At 42.2% G+C, this 24,816-nt stretch overlaps 1 protein-coding gene across 2 annotated transcripts in view; it reads left to right on the top strand.

Annotated features, from left to right (window-relative positions):
- The window catches only part of rnf213a (ring finger protein 213a), a 131,610-nt gene that overhangs the window by 77,475 nt on the left and 29,319 nt on the right, over positions 1-24,816 (top strand). For both annotated transcript variants that reach the window (XM_060901392.1, XM_060901393.1), the window contains exons 22-28: positions 5,386-5,603; positions 5,692-5,829; positions 8,269-8,433; positions 9,042-10,320; positions 10,401-10,579; positions 10,654-10,809; positions 10,903-14,511. In XM_060901392.1, coding sequence (XP_060757375.1) covers positions 5,386-5,603; positions 5,692-5,829; positions 8,269-8,433; positions 9,042-10,320; positions 10,401-10,579; positions 10,654-10,809; positions 10,903-14,511 — 5,744 coding nt within the window. The remainder of the gene's footprint in view (positions 1-5,385; positions 5,604-5,691; positions 5,830-8,268; positions 8,434-9,041; positions 10,321-10,400; positions 10,580-10,653; positions 10,810-10,902; positions 14,512-24,816) is intronic.

Raw genomic sequence — 24,816 nt, forward strand, 5'->3', positions numbered from 1 at the left:
GGTTTGAAGAAGCCAACAGGACAACATCATCCGCAAAAAGCAGAGATGAAATCCTGTGGTTCCCAAACAGGATTCCTTCCGGCCCCTGGCTGCGCCTAGAAATTCTGTCCATAAAAATTATGAACAGAACCGGTGACAAAGGGCAGCCCTGACGGAGTCCAACATGCACTGGGAACAGGTCTGACTTACTGCCGGCAATGCGAACCAGACTCCTGCTCCGTTCGTACAGGGACCGGACAGCCCTTAGCAAAGAGCCCCGAACCCCATACTCCCGAAGCACCCCCCACAGAATACCACGGGGGACACGGTCGAATGCCTTCTCCAGATCCACAAAGCACATGTGGACTGGTTGGGCAAACTCCCATGAACCCTCGAGCACCCTATGAAGGGTATAGAGCTGGTCCAGTGTTCCGCGACCAGGACGAAAACCGCATTGTTCCTCCTGGATCCGAGGTTCGACTATTGGTCGAATTCTCCTCTCCAGTACCCTGGAGTAAACTTTCCCTGGGAGGCTGAGAAGTGTGATTCCCCTATAATTGGAGCACACTCTCCGGTCCCCTTTCTTAAAAAGAGGGACCACCACCCCAGTCTGACACTCCAGAGGCACTGTCCCCGACCGCCACGCGATGTTGCAGAGGCGTGTCAACCAAGACAGCCCCACAACATCCAGAGACTTGAGATACTCAGGGCGGATCTCATCCACCCCCGGTGCCTTGCCACCGAGGAGCTTGCAAACCACCTCAGTGACTTCGGCTTGGGTAATGGACGAGTCCACCTCTGAGTCATCAGCCTCAGTCTCCTCAGTGGAAGACATGACGGTGGGATTGAGGAGATCCTCAAAGTATTCCTTCCACCGCCCGACAATGTCCCCAGTCGAGGTCAACAGCTCCCCACCCGCACTGTAAACAGTGTTGGCAGAGTACTGCTTCCCCCTCCTGAGGCGCCGGACGGTTTGCCAGAATTTCTTCGAGGCCGACCGATAGTCCTTCTCCATGGCCTCCCCGAACTCCTCCCAGTTCCGAGTTTTTGCCTCCGCAACTGCCCGAGCTGCAGCACGCCTGGCCTGCCGATACCCGTCGGCTGCCTCAGGAGTCCCGGAGGTCAACATGGCCCGATAGGACTCCTTCTTCAGCTTGACGGCATCCCTTACTTCCGGTGTCCACCACCGGGTTCGGGGATTGCCGCCACGACAGGCACCGGAGACCTTGCGGCCACAGCTCCGAACAGCTGCATCCACAATGGAGGTAGAGAACATGGTCCACTCAGACTCAATGTCCCCCGCCTCCCTCGGAAGCTGGGAAAAGCTCTCCCGGAGGTGGGAGTTAAAGACCTCCCCAACAGAGTGCTCGGCCAGACGTTCCCAGCAGACCCTCACCATACGTTTGGGCCTGCCAGGTCTGTCCAGCTTCCTCCTCCGCCAGCGGATCCAACTCACCACCAGGTGGTGATCAGTTGACAACTCAGCCCCTCTCTTCACCCGAGTGTCCAAGACATAGGGTCGGAGATCAGATGACACGACTACAAAGTCGATCATCGACCTCCGACCTAAGGTGTCCTGGTGCCACGTGCACTTATGGACACCCCTATGCTCGAACATGGTGTTCGTTATGGACAAACTGTGACTAGCACAGAAGTCCAATAACAAAACACCACTCGGGTTCAGATCGGGGAGGCCGTTCCTCCCAACCACGCCCCTCCAGGTGTCACTGTCATCGCCCACGTGAGCATTGAAGTCCCCCAGTAGCACAATGGAGTCCCCAGTCTGAGCACCCCTCAGTACCTCTCCCAGGGACTCCAAGAAGGCCGGATACTCTATACTGCTATTTGGCCCGTAGGCACAAACAACAGCAAGAGCCCTCTCCCCAATCCGAAGGCGCAGAGAGGCGACCCTCTCGTTCACTGGGGTAAACTCCAACACATGGCGGCTGAGCTGGGGAGCTATAAGGAAGCCCACACCAGCCCGCCGCCGCTCACCACGGGCGACTCCAGAGAAGTGGAAAGTCCAGCCCCTCTCGAGGAGCTGGGTTCCAGAGCCCAAGCTGTGCGTGGAGGTGAGCCCGACTATCTCTAGCCGGTACCTCTCAACCTCCCGCACAAGCTCAGGCTCCTTCCCCCCCAGCGAAGTGACATTCCATGTCCCAACAGCCAGCCGCTGTGTCCGGGGATCAGGTCGTCGAGGCCCCTGCCTTCGACTGCCACCCAATCCACACTGCACCAAACCCCTACTGCTACCTCTGTGGGTGGTGAACCCACAGGAGGTCGGGCCCACGTCACCTCTTCGGGCTGAGCCCGGCCGGGCCCCATGGGCAAAGGCCCGGCCACCAAGCGCTCGCATACGAGCCCCAACCCCGGGCCTGGCTCCAGGGTGGGGCCCCGGCTGCGTCCTACCGGGCGACGTCACGGTCCTGGATTTTTTCTCCATAGGGGTTTTTTGGTGAACTGCTCTTGGTCTGGCCTGTCACCTAGGACCTGTCTGCCTTGGGAAACCCTAACAGGGGCATAATGCCCCCGACAACATAGCTCCTAGGATCATTCAAGCACACAAACCCCTCCACCACAATAAGGTGGCAGTTCTAGGAGGGGGGATCAAAGGACGTATATATGTATATTAATGGGGAGGAGTGAATGAGTGGCTGATAAGTCAATCACTTAACATTGTGATGCATGTACAAAAGTCCTGAGTAAGCCCTCCAGTTTTGGGTATCCATTTGGGACCATCCTCAGCAGCAGAGTGCGTCAGATGTGTAGAAACTGAGTAGAAGCAAAGCATCAAGAGAAATTGGGCAGGTCCAGAGAAGAGACAGAGAGCAGTAGAACTAGATAAGGACCTGCCATTCGCATCACATCAGGCAGCAGGAGTGCACAGGTTCGAGAATTTGCTGGGATTAGATGCCCAGGAAATATGGCATATAATGATGTCAAAATCGGACTTGAAGTAACTGTTGGATAGAATCCTGACAAGCACCATAAGGAGTGTAGAACTTCACTAGAGGAAAATGATGACGATACAGCTTGAGAGAGAGAACGGATTATTAGGCATGCTGAGCATAATTTGTGATTAGAGTGTAAGCAGATGCTCTGGTTGACTAGCTAGAAGAGAATGATTAAATGGAAACCAGAGTGCTCATGTGAGAGACTTGGGGCAACGACATCAAAATATCCCAGTGTAGCACAATTCCTATTTATCATAATGCCCAACTCAACAAATACATAATTGTAGTTTTTTTTTTGAGTGGCATTCATGCATCAAGACGGGCAGAACATCATCCAGTGACACTCTGCCCCCTTGATGCGTGAATTGAGGTTTTTCACCTGACGTCACAGGGTCACGTGACACCATGGTGTCCGCCATTTTCAAGGTCAAGCTAGCTAATGTCAACATCATAGTAGCTAGTATGTTACTATAGCAATGTTTATGTTCAGTCATTTAGATGACTGTTAAAACCTTTCAGTCTCAAGTTTTTCCTTTGCTGTATTTACTAGTTTACTGAGCTAGCGCGCTCGGGCAAGCTGGGAGCTAGCGCGCTCGGGCAGGCTGGGAGCTAGCGCGCTCGGGCGCCGGAGCGCGCTAGCTCCCAGCTTGCCCGAGCGCGCTAGCTCCCAGCTTGCCTGAGCGCGCTAGCTCCCAGCTTGCCCGAGCGCGCTAGCTCCCAGCTTGCCCGAGCACGCTAGCTCCCAGCTTGCCCGAGCGCGCTAGTAAATACAGTAAAGGAAAAACTTGAGACTGAAAGGTTTTAACAGTCATCCAAATGACTGAACGTAAACATTGCTACAGTAACATTTTAGCTACGATGTTGTTGACATTAGCTAGTGCTAACAGCTAGCTGCTAGTACACTGCTACAACACAGACACCAACCCTAATAATACAGTTCTTGGTCATTGCCTGGTAACAGCAAATTTATAACGGGCCATGTCTCAACAGACTAAGAAGTTATTTCAATGACATTTAATAACATTTTGTTTATCCTGAGGACCGAAAGTAAATGAAAATGTGAACAAACCTTAGCTGTAATAAGATGGCGACCACCGGCTCCAGGGACGACCTGCTGATGTAGGCATGTTACCCAGCCTGACACAAAAAATTTGTAGGTATCCAAACTCTTATACGCTTTCAGATCAATACCTGTGTATGGCGATGGGTTTTTAACGACATAGGTATACAGATCATGGGGGCCGAAGTCAGGTAAAGACGAGGGCTTCGTGTACTTCCGTACGTCAGTGAACAATCCTGGTGGAAGCAGGTAAACGTCGTTCTCTAAGCCTGCTAACCTCAATTTTTGCAAATACCTCTCCCTCTGCTCGCCCTGTAAATGCCCTACGTCGCTGGATAGTGAAGGTGTTTTCTGCATCTTGCTCCTTTTTCTTTTATGTTTTTCGTTTGTCGCCTTCCTCGCATTCAAACTGATTCGAGCCGTGACGTGCAAAATGGCAGCCTCACATGACTTGGTCACGTGGGTGAAAAACCTCAATACCACTCAAAACACCTTGCCTGGATCATCGCTGAAGGCTTGCTGAAGCATTTAAAAGGTCTCTGTTTTGAATTGCAAATGCTTGCACAAATGCGCATGTGCACGTCGTCACAAAAACGTGTGTAACACAGGTTCCGATGTCGACAGTGTGGCATCACGTGGCGTACTGACTCACATGAGTTACTGCTCGCTCCTACTGCGCACACAGGACCTTGCTGTTGTCTGTAATCCCTAGTATTCACTAGGTACTAATAAAGAACGTACACCTTTTGAACATGGTGAACAGAACCTTTTGAATATGGTGAATAGGAATTAGTGAAGGGGGCTGATGACTGTTTGTCAGGACATTTTGCTGGCTTGGATTGGATGCAGTGGTGAACAACAGTGTTCCTGTTGATCGTTAGTGTGATGCCCTCAAAGCATCAGGGATCCACCACCCTATTTTATAATGGGTTTCAGCAGCTTTTTCTTGCATGCAGTCTCATTTTTCCCCAAACATGCAGGTCATGTGCATTAACAAAAATCAAACCGCAGTCCTTCCAAACAGCTTTTGTCATTATGGAAATGAATTTGCTTTTGCACTTTTCATAAACATATTACTTGTACAGGTCAAAAACCACCTCTGTCTTTTATGTTAAACATTCTTTCGTTTTCACCATGGTGATTTATGACGAGTGCAATTTATATGTATGCAATGTTATTTCTACCTCAAGGAAAACTGGGTGACTTTTTTCTGAGTTTTTGTGATTAACAAATTGCTAAAAGAGCAGCAAGTTTACAATATCCAGACAGCATTTATGTTTGTAATTCTGATCATGTTACCTGCTTTTTGGAAATCATGGGGCAGTGATGAACTAGCCTATCACCAACGTGGTACGAAAACTTGTTTTTACCCTTTTTTTTTCTACCATGCAGATATCAATGAGCTGAAAGTGTTTGTGGACCTGGCCTCCATCTCTGCGGGTGAAAATGATCTGGATGTAGACAGAGTGGCCTGTTTCCATGATGCTGTTCTTGGCTACTCCTCAATGTTGTATGAGCTAAAGTCAGATGCTAGCTTCAGGGTCTTTAAGGAGGTACTGAAGAAGCTTTGGAAGGCACTTGATAATGATCCCAATCTTCCAAAGAAACTAGTAAGAATTGCTTTTAGTTTTTGGATTCTTATCCTTCATATGAGTTGGATAGTTACTTAATTTTACTGAATGCATTCTTTGGTTTCAGCGTGACACTGCAAGACACCTTGAATGGCTGAAGACTGTTAAGGAGAGCCATGGTTCTGTAGAACTGTCGTCTTTGTCATTGGCTTCAGCTATCAATACAAAAGGAATCTACATCATCAGTGCAGAGAAACAAAAGAAGGTTGTCAAACACAAAGATTTAATTCTACAAATACTGTATGTTCAGTGCCACTAGAAAGCTTGTGAAACCTTAAGTTTTTGTATTTCTGCATAAATTTGACCAGAAATGTGATCAGATCGTCATATAAATCCTAAAACTAGTTATTCAATTAAGCAAATGCCGCAAAAGCATTAGTTATTAGTAGGCATATATCAGGTGAAAATTCAATCCAAATTGCTTGAAACTGGACTCGTTGAATTCAGAAATGATTGCAGAACAACATACTTTTTACAAAATTAAACTATATCCGTTCTTGAGATATTACAAATCAAATATTGAAAAATCGGCTTAATTTTTAGAAACCTGACCTAATATTATGTATTAGGATCACATGGTCCAAAATGGGCCTCATTAACGAATGAGATCAAATGTTTTTTCTTAATAACTTTTTATTTTTCAAGATATTTACATGGAAATTGGGAGGCACATAGATGGTTGTATACTGAATAAAATTTTTTTAATTGTAAAAACAAATTATGCAAATTAGCATTTAATTAGTATTAATTGTGCTAATTGGGTAACATGTTAAATCGGTACACTCTCTTCAAAGTTTCACCAAATGGCTTTTGAAAGTTTAATCTTTTTTGGTGCAATCTGGTGACTTCTGGAGCTGCAATTGAGCCTTAAAAAGAAATGAAAGAAAGTATTAATTTTAAGTGTGAATTATATTTTATTAGGTATTTAACACAAATTTTATTTACTAACTTAATAAAATGTTACAACAGAGTTTAAATTTAGTTTCTTATTCATTAACCAGAACTTTACAAATCACTGTAATTATCAATAAAATCTTTGACAAATTCTTGCAATAAAAGTAGAAACTTTAAATTAATTTCTAGTGCACTTAAGACAAAAAACAAAATACAAATTGCTGCAATCAAGTCCTATTACACAGAATACATCTTTGCTATATACAACAAAGGTAACAAATGAGATTCAGCCAACTTTGAAGATTAACTAACACACACACACACACACACACACACACACACACACACACACACACAACTGGAAATAAGATGCCTTTAACAAGTTTTGATTTTACGAAATGTACATAATGCAAATGTTACATCACAGAATGTTAGGAATCATTTTGATTCTGTTAAAAAGTGCAATAAACAGGAGTTAAAATAAGTTAAATTAAGTTACAAATTAAAGGAAATTTTCCTGTAGTTACTAGTTACTTGAAATGTAAATACTGTAAACATTAGAAAAAATTCAATAATAATGGTAGTTTATGAAAGTACTATTTATTGATGTAAATCTTGGCGAAAGAGAAACCAGTCAAAACCGATAGTGAAAGTGATTCATCATGCCGTTACCATGGGAACAGTCTTTTATGAATGTGGAAGTGGGCTCTCAGTGCACCGAGTCCGGTGTGACTGAGGAAGGTGACCAGTTTTATATTTCATCTAATTTAGGTCATTTAAAAACTATAATATTATTTAGCAGTGGGCACATAGGAAAGTGTAAGGTATAAAGTTTCTGTCAATATGTTTATCATGCTTGCATGATGATAAACTTGTGGAGATATTTATCTAAATACATGATCTACTCATTCTAAACCTGCTGAGCTTCACCAGCGAAGCTCTCAAAACTCGTAGTATTTTGTTTTCATTCAAGCCTCGTGTCGAAGTCTGACCAATAAGAACGCTACATTTTTGGTAGTAAATTTTGATTTTCTCGAGTTAACTTCCATATGTGGAAAGCACGTGTGCCGGGCACGCCCCAGGAAACTGCTGACTGTCGACAAAAATGTCCACAGAAATGCACACAATTACTTTACAAAACAACAAAATTTCACAAAATTTTGGTTAGCACAGGTTAGTATAATATTTATAGGGCGTGTTTGGGGATTTATGGCCGTGTTTTTTGAGAATTGGCTATGGAAAACACAGCTGCACGGCTCGCTAGCTAAGCCTATGGTTCATGGACAGACACCCTGATAGTCTCTTGTAGAATTTGCTGGTACAATTCAGAATTGATAGGCCCATCAATAATGGCAATACTGCTAGACCCAAGACAGCAAAACAGCCTCAAACCAGATACTGCTACCCCCATGCTTCATGGTTAGGATGAGGTTCTTTTGTTGGAATGCGGTGTTTTTGCCAAACATAAAGCTTTTCATTTCAATCAAAGTTCTATTTTGGATTCATTTGTCCACAGAACATACTTCTGGCATATCCATGTGGTCTTGAGCAATATCCAATTGGGCAGCAGTGTTCTTTTTATCCCCCGGTATACAGTGGTGCTTGAAAGTTTGTGAAAGATTAGATTTGATTACATTTCAGTACAAGTTTTTGCAGAACTACAAAAAATTGCAAAGGGAAAAAAACTTTCTAATGGCACTATACAAGGTCAGAAAGTAGCATATTTAAAAGTACTTTTACTTTTTTGAAGTTGAGTCTGGATAAAGTCTTGAAGCTACGCATTCCAGAGGAGCATGATGGGGTCCATGAGATGCGATGTTACTCCCTTGAAGACCTCAAAGACCTACAAAATAAGCTAATGCTTATGTCTGGCAAAGGAGAGCAAGGCCAGAATGAAGTTGATCAATTTGCAGAGGTTGGTCCCAAATTTCAGAACAGAGTGGCTAACACTGTATATGGCCAGATGTTTGTGGCTCACCTGATCATCACACCTATAGTTCCCTAAACAGTTGCCACAAACTTGGAAGCACACAATTGTCTAGGATATCTTTGAATGCTGTAGCTTTACAATTTCCCTTCACTGGAACTAAGGGGCCCAAACCTATTCTAGCATGATGGCGCCCCTGTGCAATATGTGAGACTCATGAAGACATGGTTTGCTAAGTTTGTGGTGAATAAACTGAATGGCCTGCAAAGAGCCCTGACCTCAACCCCACTGAACACCTCTGGGATGAACTGGAATGCTGTGTACCAGGCCTAACTAATGCTCGTGTGGTTTAATGGGCAAACCACAAACATTTTACAAAATTTAGTGGAAAGAAGAGGAGCACTTCCAGAAGAGTGGACATTATTATAACGGCAGTGGGGGACTAAATTTGGAATGGGATGTTCAAAAAATGTGTATGGGTGTGATGGTCAGATGTCCACAAACTTTTGACCATAACATGGGGCTTGTTGTTCTGGTTACATACCATGGCACTATATAATAGGTGTATATATAACAGTGTCTTTTTGTTTTTACAGGTTTTTGCCAGTGTACAGAGATTAGGTTCTGCATTTATTGATTTATTTGCGGCTGGAAATCCATTGTTCAGACTTTGGGAGGCAATTATCCACTGTAATAGTAAAGAAGCATGCATTGTCATGGACTTTAATTTGCCAAGTATTGCCAGTGTTGTCATGGTGAAGGGTGATGTGGCAGAGCAACTCCTAGAAGTCTGTAAGAAAATGGAGCGTTGCCTCAATTTTTGGAAAGATTTCATGGACAAGCAAAGATCTCAGAATTACTACCTCAACTATTTTACAGCAGAGCAGATAGTCTACCTGTGCAGTCAGTTGAGTCAGAAAAACTTGGCAAATCTGGATGATCAAGCTCTCATGATGCTCTCTTTCATCAAACCAAATTGCACTAGCAACAACTTGAGGAAAAGCTGGCACATTCTTCAGTATGAGATGCTTACAAAGCCTTCCGAGCAAAACGAAGACATTGATTTTCAAACCTTTGTTGATGTTTCAAATCCGGTTGAATACGAGATGGATATCGAAGGTGTGTCTGGTTCTGATTTTGGTCCAGAAAATGATACTAGAAGGTTTGACATGATTTGGAATACGTACATGAGAAACATGAAAAATTTTCTTCCCAACTCCCTTGATATCAGAAGTCTAGGGAGACTTTTGGAAATTTTGTCCGATAGCTCCAGTGAAACTAAGGTGGATACTGATGTTGATCAGGATGAGGGTGCCCATAAAAAGCATCAAAGAAATGTACAAAGAGAGCTACCTAGAGGACTAGTCCTTGGAAAACCAAATCTCATTATCTGCCCTCTCGCAGAGATTCTGACGTCTTGCATTTCCATTTACATGAGCAGTGAAGATGAGCTGCTGCCCACATATGATGAAGTGCTCCTCTGCGATTCTTCCACTTCGTATGAGCAAGTAGAGCTGTTCCTTAGGCGCTGTCTCAATGCTGGTTACAAGGGACAGAAGATATACACCATGCTATATGTAGATCAGCTAACCTATGAAGTGAGCTACAAAGTGGAGCAATTTTTCCAACGTCACAAGGCTCAGAGCAGAAATGACTACAGGCTGGTGTTGATCTGTAGTACTGATCGAGAACATGCCTACCTTCCCTCTGTCTTCAGTCAGTTTCGGCTGCACATGGTACCCCAAGAACCGCTTAGCAGAATTCAAGAATACCTTGCCAAGCACTACACAGTCCCAAAGGACTATTCCAGTGCTGCTGCCGTTTTTAAAAACAGAAAGTTTGTGGGAGTTGTATCTTCGAGAAGAGCAGGAGTTGGTGGGTATAAAGTCATATTTGTTTAAAAAAAATTAAATCCAGTTTTATTAAGTGTAATTACCTAACTTTCGTGTTCCTAGGCAAATCGCTCTATATCCATCGGTTGCATGAAAAGTTGAAGTTGATTACCAAGAAACCTTCACAGCTCAAGTGTATCCGGTTGATAGAGCCAAGAGTGAATGAAAATGCTGTTCTTCAGTCAATGCTTAACAGCCTCAAGAGGGAGCTAACCATCTTTCATTTTGACATTACTTCTTTGGTAATAGTTTTTTTTTTTAATTTAAAAAAATAAATATGTTTATTGTGTGGTGTTGACTCTGTGCTACATTACAGGTACAGAAAGGCCTCCATGAATTTCTCTTTCGGTTGCTGGTCCTGGGTTACCTTTTGGATTCAGAAGGAAGAATGTGGAAATGCAGCAATAGGCACCTATACATCATTGAGCTCCTCCAGTCTAGTACAAATGTGCTTAGAAACAGCTCAAGATCTGTAAGGCCATTCAATTAATTTTTTATTTATGGATCACAACACATTCCTACTATCCCAGTAACAGCAATTATACTGCTTTCCATTTTATGACAGGGTTTAACTGTCCAGTCAGCCTTCCAGGAAGTGTTTCCAACTGTCTACTGCCGAACTCCAAAAGAAGTCCTTGAGCTGGAAATGAGGATGTCAGAAGACCCATCTGCAACAGTGGGGGATGACCCCTTAATGGATGATAAAGAATTCAGAAGTGAGGCTTACCAGCGCCCATACCAGTATCTAAAACAATTCCACCATGGAAACAACTTGGATGGATTTATGTACCGAGGAATTGAAGGAACCCATGTAGAATGCCTGCAGTTGCTGTTTCTCTACTGTGGTGTCATGGACCCTTCCTGGGCTGAGTTGAGGAATTTTACATGGTTCTTAAATCTGCAGTTACGAGACTGTGAAACATCTGTATTCTGTGATGCATCCTTTACAGGAGACACTTTGCTGGGATTTAAAAACTTTGTGGTTGATTTCATGATACTCATGGCTAAGGATTTTGCTACACCCTCTCTGAGCATCTCTGATCAGAGCCCAGGGAGGCAACAAATGGACATTTCAGGTGTTAGTGAAGAAGACCTTGCTCCATTCAGGATCAGAAAGAAATGGGAATCAGAACCTCATCCATACATTTTCTTCAATGATGACCATGTGTCCATGACATTCATTGGCTTTCATCTACAGCCGAATGATCAGAATTGGGTAGATGCCATTGATCCATCAACAAAGAGAGTGATCAAAAAGAACATCATGACTAAAGAGTTGTATGAGGGTCTAAGGCTCCAAAGGGTTCCTTTTAATATTGACTTTGATAATCTCCCAAGAGGAGAGAAAATTGAGCGAATCTGCAATGTTCTGGGAATACAGTGGCCCCTTGACCCAGATGAAACTTATGAGCTGACAACTGACAACATATTGAAGATTCTGGCTATACACATGCGCTTCAGGTGTGGCATTCCAGTCATCATCATGGGTGAGACAGGGTGTGGGAAGACCAGGCTAATTAAATTCCTGTGTGAGCTACGACGGAGTGGAGTTGCTACAGAGAATATGAAACTAGTCAAAGTCCATGGAGGAACAAGCTCGGATATGATTTATAGCAAAGTGAGAGAGGCAGAGTCCATTGCATGCAGCAATAAACAAGATTACGGTTTTGACTCTGTATTGTTCTTTGATGAAGCGAACACCACAGAAGCCATCAGCAGCATTAAAGAAGTACTGTGTGATAAAACAGTAGAGGGTGAACCCATGATGTCAAACACTGGCTTGCAAATTATTGCTGCATGTAACCCATACAGGAAACATACCGATGTAATGATTAAGAGACTGGAGTCAGCTGGTTTGGGATACAGAGTACGAGCTGAAGAAACGGATGAAAAACTTGGATCCATTCCCCTCCGTCAACTTGTGTACAGGGTGCAGGCCTTGCCTCCTAGCATGATTCCCTTAGTCTGGGACTTTGGACAACTTAATGACTGTACTGAGAAAATATACATTCAGCAAATTGTCCAAAGGGTGGTTGAAAACCACTCTTTCCCTGAAGACTACATCAAGATCATTACAGATGTCTTGTCAGCTTCACAGAAGTATATGAGGACAAGAAATGATGAATGCAGTTTTGTAAGTCTGAGGGATGTTGAACGTTGCATGCAAGTTTTTGCATGGTTCTACCAAAATAATGAAATGTTGCTGTCAGAACTTGCCAGGTATGAAAGTAATCAGAGAGCACAAAAAACCGAACACAGTCTAAACGACATTGATGAAAGAGACCCTATTCTGTGGTCCTTAGTGATGGCTATTGGTGTATGTTACCATGCCTGCTTGGAGGACAAAGAGAAGTATAGGAACAAAATCTGCAAATACTTCCCAAGGACATACAGCCCAGTCAAGTTAATGCAAGAAATTTCAGTTATGCAAGATCTTCTTCTTAGTGGAGTTCCACTAGGTGACACTATTGCAAGAAATAATGCTTTAAAGGAAAATGTTTTCATGATGGTGATTTGCATTGAGTTGCGAATTCCTCTCTTCTTGGTTGGGAAGCCTGGAAGCTCCAAATCTCTGTCTAAAACCCTGGTTGCAGATGCTATGCAAGGTCAAGCAGCTCATTCTGACTTGTTTAGGAAACTAAAGCAGATTCATCTGGTGTCATTTCAGTGCAGTCCTCATTCCACACCAGAAGGCATCATCAACACATTCAAGCAATGTGCCCGTTTCCAGGAGGGCAAGAATCTAAATGAGTATATCTCGGTGGTGGTACTGGATGAAATTGGTCTAGCTGAGGATTCTCCTAAAATGCCTCTCAAAACTCTCCACCCTCTTCTTGAGGAAGGATGTATAGATGATCAGCCCCTGCCCCACAAGAAGGTCGGGTTCATCGGAATATCTAATTGGGCTTTAGACCCAGCAAAGATGAACAGAGGAATATTTGTTTCTCGTGGTGATCCTGATGAGAAAGAGTTGATTGAGAGTGCCAAAGGCATTTGCTCTTCTGATGCAATGATCCTTGAGAAGGTTAGGGATTTCTTTCAGCCTTTTGCTCGTGCTTACCTCAAAATCTGCAAGAAAGAAGGGAAAGGGTTTTTTGGCCTGCGTGACTATTACAGCTTGATTAAGATGATATTTGCTATCGCCAAAGCATCAGATCAAAAACCAACTGCAGAACAGATTGTGGAGGCTGTGTTGAGAAACTTTAGTGGTAAAGACACTGTGAATTCTGTCACTGTGTTCACCAGCAGGCTTGCTTTTAAACCTAACCATGAAAGCATTGATACCATTGAGCTTGTGAGACAAAATATCGCAGCAGTTGCTCAAGATGAGGAGTGTCGCTACCTGCTCATTCTAACCAAAAATTATGCAGCTCTACAGATTCTTCAGCAAACATTTTTTTCAGAACAGTGCCAACCTGAAATCATCTTTGGCTCAAGCTTCCCGAAAGACCAACAGTACACCCAGATTTGCCGAAACATTAACCGTGTCAAGACTTGCATGGAGACAGGTCAAACCATTGTGCTTCTGAATTTGCAAAACCTGTATGAAAGCTTATATGATGCACTCAATCAATACTATGTTTCCCTTGGAGGTCAGAAGTACGTGGATTTGGGACTTGGAACCCACCGCGTCAAGTGTAGAGTACACAAGGACTTCAGGCTCATAGTGATTGAAGAGAAGGAAGTTGTCTACAAACAATTTCCCATTCCTCTGATTAACAGGTTGGAGAAGCACTATCTGGACATTAGCACTGTGCTAAAGAATGAACAAAAGCAGCTTGTAAAAATACTTGAACAATGGGTTGGCCATTTCATTAAATCCAACAGTCAGCAATCACCTGCTTCCCAGGCTGCAAAATACTGCCCAGCTGATGTTTTCATTGGCTATCACTCTGATACCTGTGCCTCAGTCATCTTGCAAGTTATAGAGAGACAGAGAGGAGCGATGGAACTTGCTGACCCTCAGAGACAACTGTTGGATGAAGCCAAGCTCATCCTATTGAACTGTGCCACACCAGATGCAGTGGTTCGCCTAGACAGTTCAACCCTTTCCAGAGTGGAAAGTGAACACCTAGCAAGGGTGTACTTTGAAGACCAGAAGCACAGTTGTATGACTGACTTTGTGCTCTCTCACATCCTACAGGAAGAGTGGAACCATGCCTCTTTCACTGAGGTAAAGCAATCACTGAATTATTTGTTTGAGTAATTGGTGAATTAAAATATATTTGCAGCAGTTATGTGTATGAAAGTGTAACTCTGCCTACCTAGGTAGGCTCTGGTATCCAACAAATCCTCCAATAAATCAGGTCTGCTTGTCTTATCCTTAGGTTCGTACAGGAGGACTGCGTAGTGAATACTTATTACTGTATTAAGCCGTTCCAACCCACAATAACACGTACACCAGTCAGGTTATAGAAAAAGGGTTCTGTATTATAGAAAATATGATGCAAGTCAATGCATGTCAATTCAGTGTGTATAAAACAAAATAAAAATGAGTGTTGTGTGATGTAAAACTAAACTGAAATCATGCTTATCATCAACTTTGTGTATTATGTACCTTCAATACTATCCTTTAAACAGGTAATGTGTAATATGAAATATTAATTTAGATCATTAAAGTTCTCTTGAACCATACAGAACGGGTTCACTATAATATGAAATACCAATGCCGATTATGTGAGTTCGTTCTTAACTATAGACAAGTGCAGCAATAATATGAAATACCAATGCAGATCAAGGAAAGTCTGCACAACTGCATAGAACAGACACAGTAGGCCTATAATATGAAATATCAATGTAGATCATTAAACCGGTGATTCCCAACCACTGTGCTGCGGCACATTAGTGTGCCGTGAGAGATCATCAGGTGTACCGTGGGACATTTATCCAATTTCACTTAATTGTTCCGAAAATTATTTATTTACTGCAAATAATTTTGTCTTCGTTTGTCTATGCCAGCGACGTATTGAGGTATTTCACCCACGTGACCAAGTCATGTGAGGCTGCCATTTTGGACGGCACGGCTCGAATCAGTTTGAATGCAAGGAAGGCGACAAACGAAAAACATAAAAGAAAAAGGAGCGAGATGCAGAAAACACCTTCACTATCCAGCGACGTAGGGCATTTACAGGGCGAGCAGAGGGAGAGGTATTTGCAAAAATTGAGGTTAGCAGGCTTAGAGAACGACGTTTACCTGCTTCCACCAGGATTGTTCACTGACGTACGGAAGTACACGAAGCCCTCGTCTTTACCTGACTTCGGCCCACATGATCTGTATACCTATGTCGTTAAAAACCCATCGCCATACACAGGTATTGATCTGAAAGCGTATAAGAGTTTGGATACCTACAAATATTTTGTGTCAGGCTGGGTAACATGCCTACATCAGCGGGTCGTCCCTGGAGCCGGTGGTCGCCATCTTATTACAGCTAAGGTTTGTTCACATTTTCATTTACTTTCGGTCCTCAGGATAAACAAAATGTTATTAAATGTCATTGAAATAACTTCTTAGTCTGTTGAGACATGGCCCGTTATAAATTTGCTGTTACCAGGCAATGACCAAGAACTGTATTATTAGGGTCGGTGTAGTTGTAGCAGTGTATTAGCAACTAGCTGTTAGCACTAGCTAATGTCAACAACATCATAGCTGGTATGTTACTGTAGCAATGTTTACGTTCAGTCATTTGGATGACTGTTAAACCTTTCAGTCTCAAGTTTTTCCTTTACTGTATTTACTAGTTTACTGAGCTAGCGCGCTCGGGCAAGCTGGGAGTTAGCACGCCCTAGCCTGCCGGCGGCCGGCGCGCTAGCCCAGTAAACTAGTAAATCCAGTAAAGGAAAAACTTGAGACTGAAAGGCTTTAACAGTCATCCAAATGACTGAACGTAAACATTGCTACAGTAACATACCAGCTACTGTTGTTGACATTAGCTAGCTTGACGTTCAAAATGGCGGACACCGGGGCATCACGTGACCCTGTGACGTCAGGTGAAATACGTCAATAGTGACCGGCAGAACAATTAAATACTCTTCCAATAGATGGCAGCAGGTAGCTAATTAACCTGTGTATCTACCTGTTCCCATTCAAACAATAGAATTAGTAATGCTTCGGGTGTGATAGCGATAGATAAATATTTGAAAAGAAAAAGTACATAATCCAAACTGGGCCCTGGAGAAAATTCTGACACAGATGAAGGCCCTAGTATGAGTAGAGGTCAGAAGAAAGCAAAAAAGGTGATTTTCCACAACCTATCTATGCAAGCTGGGCTTTTCAAGCAAAACTGCTATAAAAACTAAAAAAGGAGAGTGACTCAGAGCTGTTGAAGATCTTCGTGTGTGTCTTTCTTCAATTCCTACGAGTATATCAGCTTTGTGTTCAACTAAACAGGCCCAGGTTTCCCACTAAGGAAATTGTGAGTAAATTGAGACTAGATTATCATATATATATATATATATATATATATATATATATATATATATATATATATATATATATATATAAAATATACACACTAGTGCATCTCAAAAAATGATATATATCATATATTCTATATTCATTACATGTACAGTGAAAAATTTAAAGCCTTTTTTTGTTTTAATTTTGATGATTATGGCTTATAGCTCATGAAAATCAGAAATCCAGTATCTCAAATTATTAGAATATTCCCTAAGATCAATGAAAAAAAGGATTTACAATACAGAAATGTCCAACTTCTGAAAAGTATATTCATTTATACACTCAGTACTTGGTTGGGACTCCTTTACCATGAATTACTGTATCAATGCGGTGTGGCATGGAGGTGATCAGTCTGTGGCACTGCTGAGGTGTTATTGAAGCCCAGGTTGCTTTGACAGTGGCCTTCAGCGTATCTGTATTTTTAGGTCGGGTGTTTCTCATCTTCCTCTTGACAATGCCCCATAGATTCTCTATGGGGTTCAGGTCAGGCAAGTTGGCTGGCCAATCAAACGCAGTAATATCATGGTCAGCAAACCATTTGGTAGTAGTTTTGGCACTGTGGGCACCCCAAATCATCACAGACTGTGGAAACTTCACACTGGGCTTTAAACACCTTGGATTATGTGCCTCTCCACTCTTCCTCCAGACTCTAGAACCGTGATTTCCAAATTAAATTCAAAATGTACTTTCATCTGAAAAGAGGACTTTGGACCACTGAGCAACAGTCCATTTCTTTCTCTCCTTAGCCCAGATAAGACACTTCTGACATTGTCTCTGGCTCAGGAGTAGCTTGATATTAGGAATGCGAAAGTTGTATCCCCTTTCTTGAAGATGTCTGTTCGTGATGCGTCTTGATACATTGACACCAGCCTCAGTCCACTCCTTGTGAAGCTCTCCCAAGTTCCTGAATCAACTTTTCTTGACAATCCTCTCAAGACTGCAGCCATCCCTGTTGCTTGTGCACCTTTTCCAGCCACCCTTTTCAGCAATGACCTTTTGTGGCTTACCCTCCTTGTGGAGGGCATCAGTGATCATCTTCTGGACAACAGTCAAGTCAGCAGTCTTCCCCATGATTGTGGTTGTGTGTACTGAACTAGACCGAGAGATACACTGTTCATACTGTTTTACTCAAACTTGAAATGAAATATATTCTAATATTTTGAGATGGTTTTTTTTATGTTTTTGTACTGTATGCCATACTGATTAAAATTAAAATAGAAAAATGCTTGAAACATTTTAGTTTGTGTAATGAGTCTATAATATATAACATTTTCACTTTCTTAAATAACTGATGGAAAATATTGAACTTTTTCACAATATTCTAATTTTTTGAGATGCACTAGTGTGTATATATACATTTTTGTGATATTTTTGTTTGGTGGTGTGCCGTGGGATTTTTCAAATGTAAAATATGTGCCGTGGCTCAAGAAAGGTTGGGAAACACTGCATTAAATCAATAACCCGAAAGGAAAAAAAAAAAAGAAAAAATGTGTTGGGCCTTAAAAATTGAGATCTCAAATGGAAAAATGTGTTAAAAGGGTTTAGTCGAAAAAAAATGTGTGTACAAAAAAAAAATAGTTCTGTGTTCCGATTCGAACGTTCACAATGTTTCAATCATACCACTCCCTTGACGTGTCTGTGAAGATTCTCAGTCATCCAGGTCATGGTAAACTGTGGGTGGTAAAAGAGAGCAACTGGACTTGCTTGAAGATTCTTGAAGATGTTTCACCTCTCATCCGAAAGGCTTCTTCAGTTCTGTCTGACTGGTAGGGAGCATCAGGTATTTATCCTCTCATGGATGAAAAGCTCAGGTGTCATAGAGTCATCCTGTTGGTGTCGGTCACTGGGGGCTGGTTGTGAACGGCCTCGAGAGTCGTTAGGATGATCAATGGATTGCCCGTTAGGGTGATCAATGGAATGCTGATTCTCTCTGTCCTCCTGTGCGTTACTGAAAACAGCTGGGTTTTGGTGTGCATTCAGTTGTCTGAGAAGTGTGCCAAGGACTGCATTGTAGGTGGCTGATAAATGATGTCTTGGGGCCTCTTGCAACAAGGCTTTCGCAGACAGCTTTTCGCAGACAGTTGTAATTTATCGTTGAGCGGGAAGTAATAGGCGTGCGCGATGTTATTCACCGCCACAACGCAAGGGGGTGCAAAGTTGCGAAATCGCTAGGAGTAGTTGGTGGGTGTGGTTAGTGGAGTGTTTATCCTCCGGTTACTTATAATGACTAGAACTGGAGTCGTATAGATGTACGTACTTCCTCACTTCCTCGATCAACCGCTCTTCGTGCTGCTCCATCTTCGCTCGTGTTTTTAAAAATGGCGGTCGTGAAAACAAACCAAACCGGGAAAGTAGGGAAGCGGAAGTGCGTGTACAGCGGATGTAGAGTGGACCAATCGGAGCCCTCTTGTCTGCGACGCTGTCTGCGAGGCTTCTGCGGTGGTCACAATTTTTGGGAGGTGCGCGCAGAGCGTTTCCGAAGGTGGGGGGGCTACGCACACGCTATCTGTGACGCTATCTGCGAGGACTGGGTTGTCAGCATAAATTGGCCTTTAGACCCCCACCTCTGTTCAGAGGTGGGGGTCTAAGAAAGAAGACGAAGGATAATGTGGCAGCGACGGCAGTGGAATCCACAGCACAGCGATGCACAACGGGGTGGAAAAAAAAACCAGCCTGTACACACGTGTGTAAAGTGATTAGCAAGACTAATTACAAAACTACGCAGTTCATCTGTACTTTTGGCTAAATACTTTCGGGGGTCTTCACAGGTGCATGGCTCAACACAGGAGAGCCAGTTCCCCAGGCCAGGACTCTGCTGTCTACCTTCATCTTAACAACAAAGGACACTCATTTCAGGATTGCAACGTACGCATTTTAGCCAGAGAGGATCGTTGGTATGAGCGAGGAGTTAAAGAAGCCATTTTTGTCAACCTGGAACGGCCATCACTGAACAGAGGTGGGGGTCTAAGACATCATTTACCAGCCACCTACAATGCAGTCCTTGGCACACTTCCCACCTTTCGGATGAGAGGTGAAACGTCTTCAAGAATCTTCAAGCAAGTCCAGTTGCTCTCTCTTACCACCAACACTCCCTTGACGGTAACCAATCAGTCCTTGGAAGACGAAGGATAATGTGGCAGTGACGGCAGTGGACTCCACAGCACAGCGATGCACAACGGGGTGGGAAAAAAACCCAGCCTGCACACACGTGTGCAAAGCGATTAGCAAGACTAGATTACAAAACTACGCAGTTCATCGGTACTTTCGGCTAAATATATTTTCCATGTCATTACTTCTTAACATGAACATACAACAACTGTGTGTACTGAAAAGACGTTTACATTGATATATATAATATTTTTTTATCGAATAAGTCTGCTAGCTTATCCAGCCAGAAAAACTAGCCATGCGGCTAACATAGCTAACCCAGTGTCTCAGTCATGCACATTACATCGTAATAACATGATGCTTTCGACTTCATGTCAAATTACGCATACCAAAACAAAAACATATCCTGACTGGTTCATTTTCCATTTCCTGTGCATTCTGAATAAGATAATTACGTGTTCACATACACTACCGTTCAAAAGTTTGGGGTCACCCAGACAATTTTGTGTTTTCCATGAAAAGTCACACTTTTATTTACCACTATAAGTTGTAAAATGAATAGAAAATATAGTCAAGACATTTTTCTGGCCATTTTGAGCATTTAATCGACCCCACAAATGTGATGCTCCAGAAACTCAATCTGCTCAAAGGAAGGTCAGTTTTATAGCTTCTCTAAAGAGCTCAACTGTTTTCAGCTGTGCTAACATGATTGTACAAGGGTTTTCTAATCATCCATTAGCCTTCTGAGGCAATGAGCAAACACATTGTACCATTAGAACACTGGAGTGATAGTTGCTGGAAATGGGCCTCTATACACCTATGGAGATATTGCACCAAAACCCAGACATTTGCAGCTAGAATAGTCATTTACCACATTAGCAATGTATAGAGTGTATTTCTGATTAGTTTAAAGTGATCTTCATTGAAAAGAACGGTGCTTTTCTTTCAAAAATGAGGAAATTTCAAAGTGACCCCAAACTTTTGAATGGTAGTGTAGTATAGTTGATTAGCTTACAACTCACCAGGATATCTTCAAATCAAAAACAGCTCTTCAAAAGAAATCACAACTTCTCAGGATCAAAAACTTTAGTTGTGTCAGTGTATAGGGTCGTGTAGTGGTATTCTGTGTATGATCTAAAATTATCTTATCTTCTATCTTATCTAAGATCGTCTTATCTCCGTGTTGCAGTGGATGGAGCGTGTGAGGGGGGAAAAAAGTATCGTTCTCCTTAAGGAGGGGTCTTAGGGAGTATCTGCCAATATCCCAACTACCACTAACATGAATGTAACATTAGGGGACTATCCACTATGGGTGAATGAATGAAAGTAGTCAGTGTGTGAGTGTAGTGAAATAAGAATCAGTGTGTGTGTGATGCAGTGATTTATAAGGGTTACAAAAGTGTCATGGTTTAGTCTGAAAGAGTCTGCAGTAATTCATGAAATGTCAGAATTACATTTTTACAAAGGTTTATTACCCCCCCCCCCCCCCCCCCCCCCCCCAATTCTTTTATATTTGCATTTTCTGATTCTGGTTAAGACACAATCTTTTCCTTTAAAATATATATATATTTGTATTATAAGTCATTAAACATTAGGTATTGTCATGGAATTAAATATTAATTAGCCTTGAAAGACCGATCATAAGCAGTAAAACTACAGTCTAAATACTGCCTACTAAGATGTTGGAAAAACAGAGTCAAATGTATGTAGCATATCTGCCATTACATACAGTACTAGTCAAAAGTTTGGGCATACCTTCTAATTCAATGGTTGTTCTTTTTTTTTATTAATTAAGACACTTCTTCATTTCTTAAAGTAATGATGGATGTTGTTTCTCTTTACTTAATTGAGAGGTTCTTGACATAAAAAAGTTGTCAAATACAGTGGTGCTTGAAAGTTTGTGAACCCTTTAGAATTTTCTGTTTCTGCATAAATATAACCTAAAACATCATCACACAAGTCCTAAAAGTAGATAAAGAGAACCCAGTTAGACAAAAATATTATACTTGGTCATTTATTTATTGAGGAAAATGATCCAATATTACATATCTGTGAGTGGCAAAAGTATGCGAACCTTTGCTTTCAGTATCTGGTGTGACCCCCTTGTGCAGCAATAACTGCAACTAAACGTTTCCAGTAACTGTTGATCATTCCTGCACACCAGCTTGGAGGAATCTTAGCCCATTCCTCCATACAGAACAGCTTCAACTCTGGGATGTTGGTGGGTTTCCTCACATGAACTGCTCACTTCAGGTCCTTCCACAACATTTCGATTGGATTAAGGTCAGGACTTTGACTTGGCCATTCCAAAACATTAACTTTTATTCTTCTTTAACCATTCTTTGGTAGAACGACTTGTGTGCTTAGGGTCGTTGTCTTGCTGCATGACCCACTTTCTCTTGAGGTTCAGTTCATGGACAGATGTCCTGACATTTTCCTTTAGAATTCGCTGGTATAATTCAAAATTCATTGTTCCATCAGTGATAGCAAGCCGTCCTGGCCCAGATGCAGCAAAACAGGCCCAAACCATGATACTACCACCAGCATGTTTCACAGATGGGATAAGGTTCTTATGCTGGAATGCAGTGTTTTCCTTTCTCCAAACATAACGCTTCTCATTTAAACCAAAAAGTTCTATTTTGGTCTCATCCATCCACAAAATATTTTTCCAATAGCCTTCTGGCTTGTCCATGTGATCTTTAGCAAACTGCAGATGAGCAGCAATGTTCTATTTGGAGAGCAGTGGCTTTCTCCCTGCAACCCTGCCATGCACACCATTGTTGTTCAGTGTTCTCCTGATGGTGGACTTATGAACATTTAACATTAGCTAATGTGAGAGAGGCCTTCAGTTGCTTAGAAGTTACCCTGGGGTCCTTTGTGACCTCGCCGACTATTACATGCCTTGCTCTTGGAGTGATCTTTGTTGGTCGACCACTCCTGGGGAGGGTAACAATGGTCTTGAATTTCCTCCATTTGTACACAATCTGTCTGACTGTGGATTGGTGGAGTCCAAACTCTTTAGAGATTGTTTTGTAACCTTTTCCAGCCTGATGAGCATCAACAACGCTTTTTCTGAGGTCCTCAGAAATCTCCTTTGTTCGTGCCATGATACACTTCCACAAACATGTTTTGTGAAGATCAGACTTTGATAGCTCCCTGTTCTTTAAATAAAACAGGGTGCCCACTCACACCTGATTGTCATCCCATTGATTTGAAAACACCTGACTCTAATTTCACCTTCAAATTAACTGCTAATCCTAGAGGTTCACATACTTTTGCCACTCACAGATGTGTAATATTGGATTATTTTCCTCAATAAACAAATGACCAAGTATAATATTGTCTCATTTGTTTAACTGGGTTCTTTTTATATCTACTTTTAGAACTTGTGTGTAAATCTGATGATGTTTTAGGTCATATTTATGCAGAAATATAGAAAATTCTAAAGGGTTCACAAACTTTGAAGCACCACTGTAGGGATATTTACTGTGTTAGTCTCATTAAGAAGGCGAGAAATTGCACTAATTAACTTTTGATGAGGCACAGCTGTTAATAGAAAAGCATTCCAGATGACTACCTTATGAAGCTGGTTAAGATAATGCTAATCGTGTGCAAAGAGTCATCAAGGTAAAAGCTGGCTACTTTGAAGAATCTAAAATATATTCAGCACATTTTGTTTTTAAATTTGTTGTTGTTGTTTACCACATAATCCATTCATGTTCCTTATGTTATTTCATAATTTTGATGTCTTCAGTATTGGTCTACAATGTAGAAAATAATCATAATGGGGGGGGGGGGCTGAGTAGATGTGTCTAAACATTTGACTGGTACTGTAATTACTTTAGTAATGTTAAAAAGTTATCCCCATTAAAAATATTCCTACATCTAAAGGCGTCACATTTTGCGCAAAACTTCAGACTAAGCTGGATAGTGTTTAAAAGCGCCTCCACTTTTCAGTACTATTTTTTCCTTCCATATACATTTGCTCCTCACTGAATTTCTGACATTTGAGCTAACTGCACTCATTGTTTCAGTGCAATAGCTAATGATAACATTTTTTTGGTTGTTCATATGTACACCAATCAGCTTTATTATTATTATTATTATTACCACCACTGGCAGGTAAAGTGAATTACACTGATTATCTCATTATAATGGGTCCTGTCAAGGGGTGGGATATATTAGGCAGCAAGAGAAGAGTCAGTTTTTGAAGCTGATGTGTTGGAAGTAGGAAAAATGGGAAAGTGACAGGAAAAAGCTGAGCGACTTTGACAAGGGCCAAATTGTGATGACTTGATGATTTTAGGTCTGAGCATCTCCAAAATGGCACATCTTGTGGGGTGTTCCTGGTGTGCAGTGGTTAGTACCTACCAAAAGTGGTCCAAGGAAGGACCACTGGCCATGGGTGTCAAAGGCATGAAGACTAGCCTGTAGGATCCAATCCCACAGAAGACCTACTGTAGCACAAACTGCTGAAAAAGTTTGGCCAACACCCAGGATATAGGCTGCATACATGAAGATGGGGGATTGAGTACATTAATAAAGTTCTCAAGGCTGCTAGCTTCCTTCCCAGGTTTTAGAAAAACCTCTTGGAAGCCCAAGCTCTTTATATGCATAGCTCTGGCAGCTCCAGGTAATTGTGCTAGGGAAGGCTAGCCAGACCCTTTTGGCACTTGGCTCTTCCCAAGCCCCCTTTAGTCTACTCTTCAGGAGGTAAAAAGTATGCTCAATTGGATTAAGGTCTGGTAATTGACTTGGGTAGTCTAAAACCTTCCGTTTTATTCCCTTATGTGAAGTTCTTTGCTGTGTTGGTGGTGTGTTTTTTTTGGGTCATTGTCTTACTGCGTATTTAAGTTCCTCTCAATTAGATTGGATGCATTTCTCTGTATATTGACATAGAATGTAGAATTACAA

Source organism: Neoarius graeffei, chromosome 20 (assembly GCF_027579695.1).
Source record: "Neoarius graeffei isolate fNeoGra1 chromosome 20, fNeoGra1.pri, whole genome shotgun sequence".
NCBI classification, from domain to species: Eukaryota; Metazoa; Chordata; class Actinopteri; order Siluriformes; family Ariidae; genus Neoarius; species Neoarius graeffei.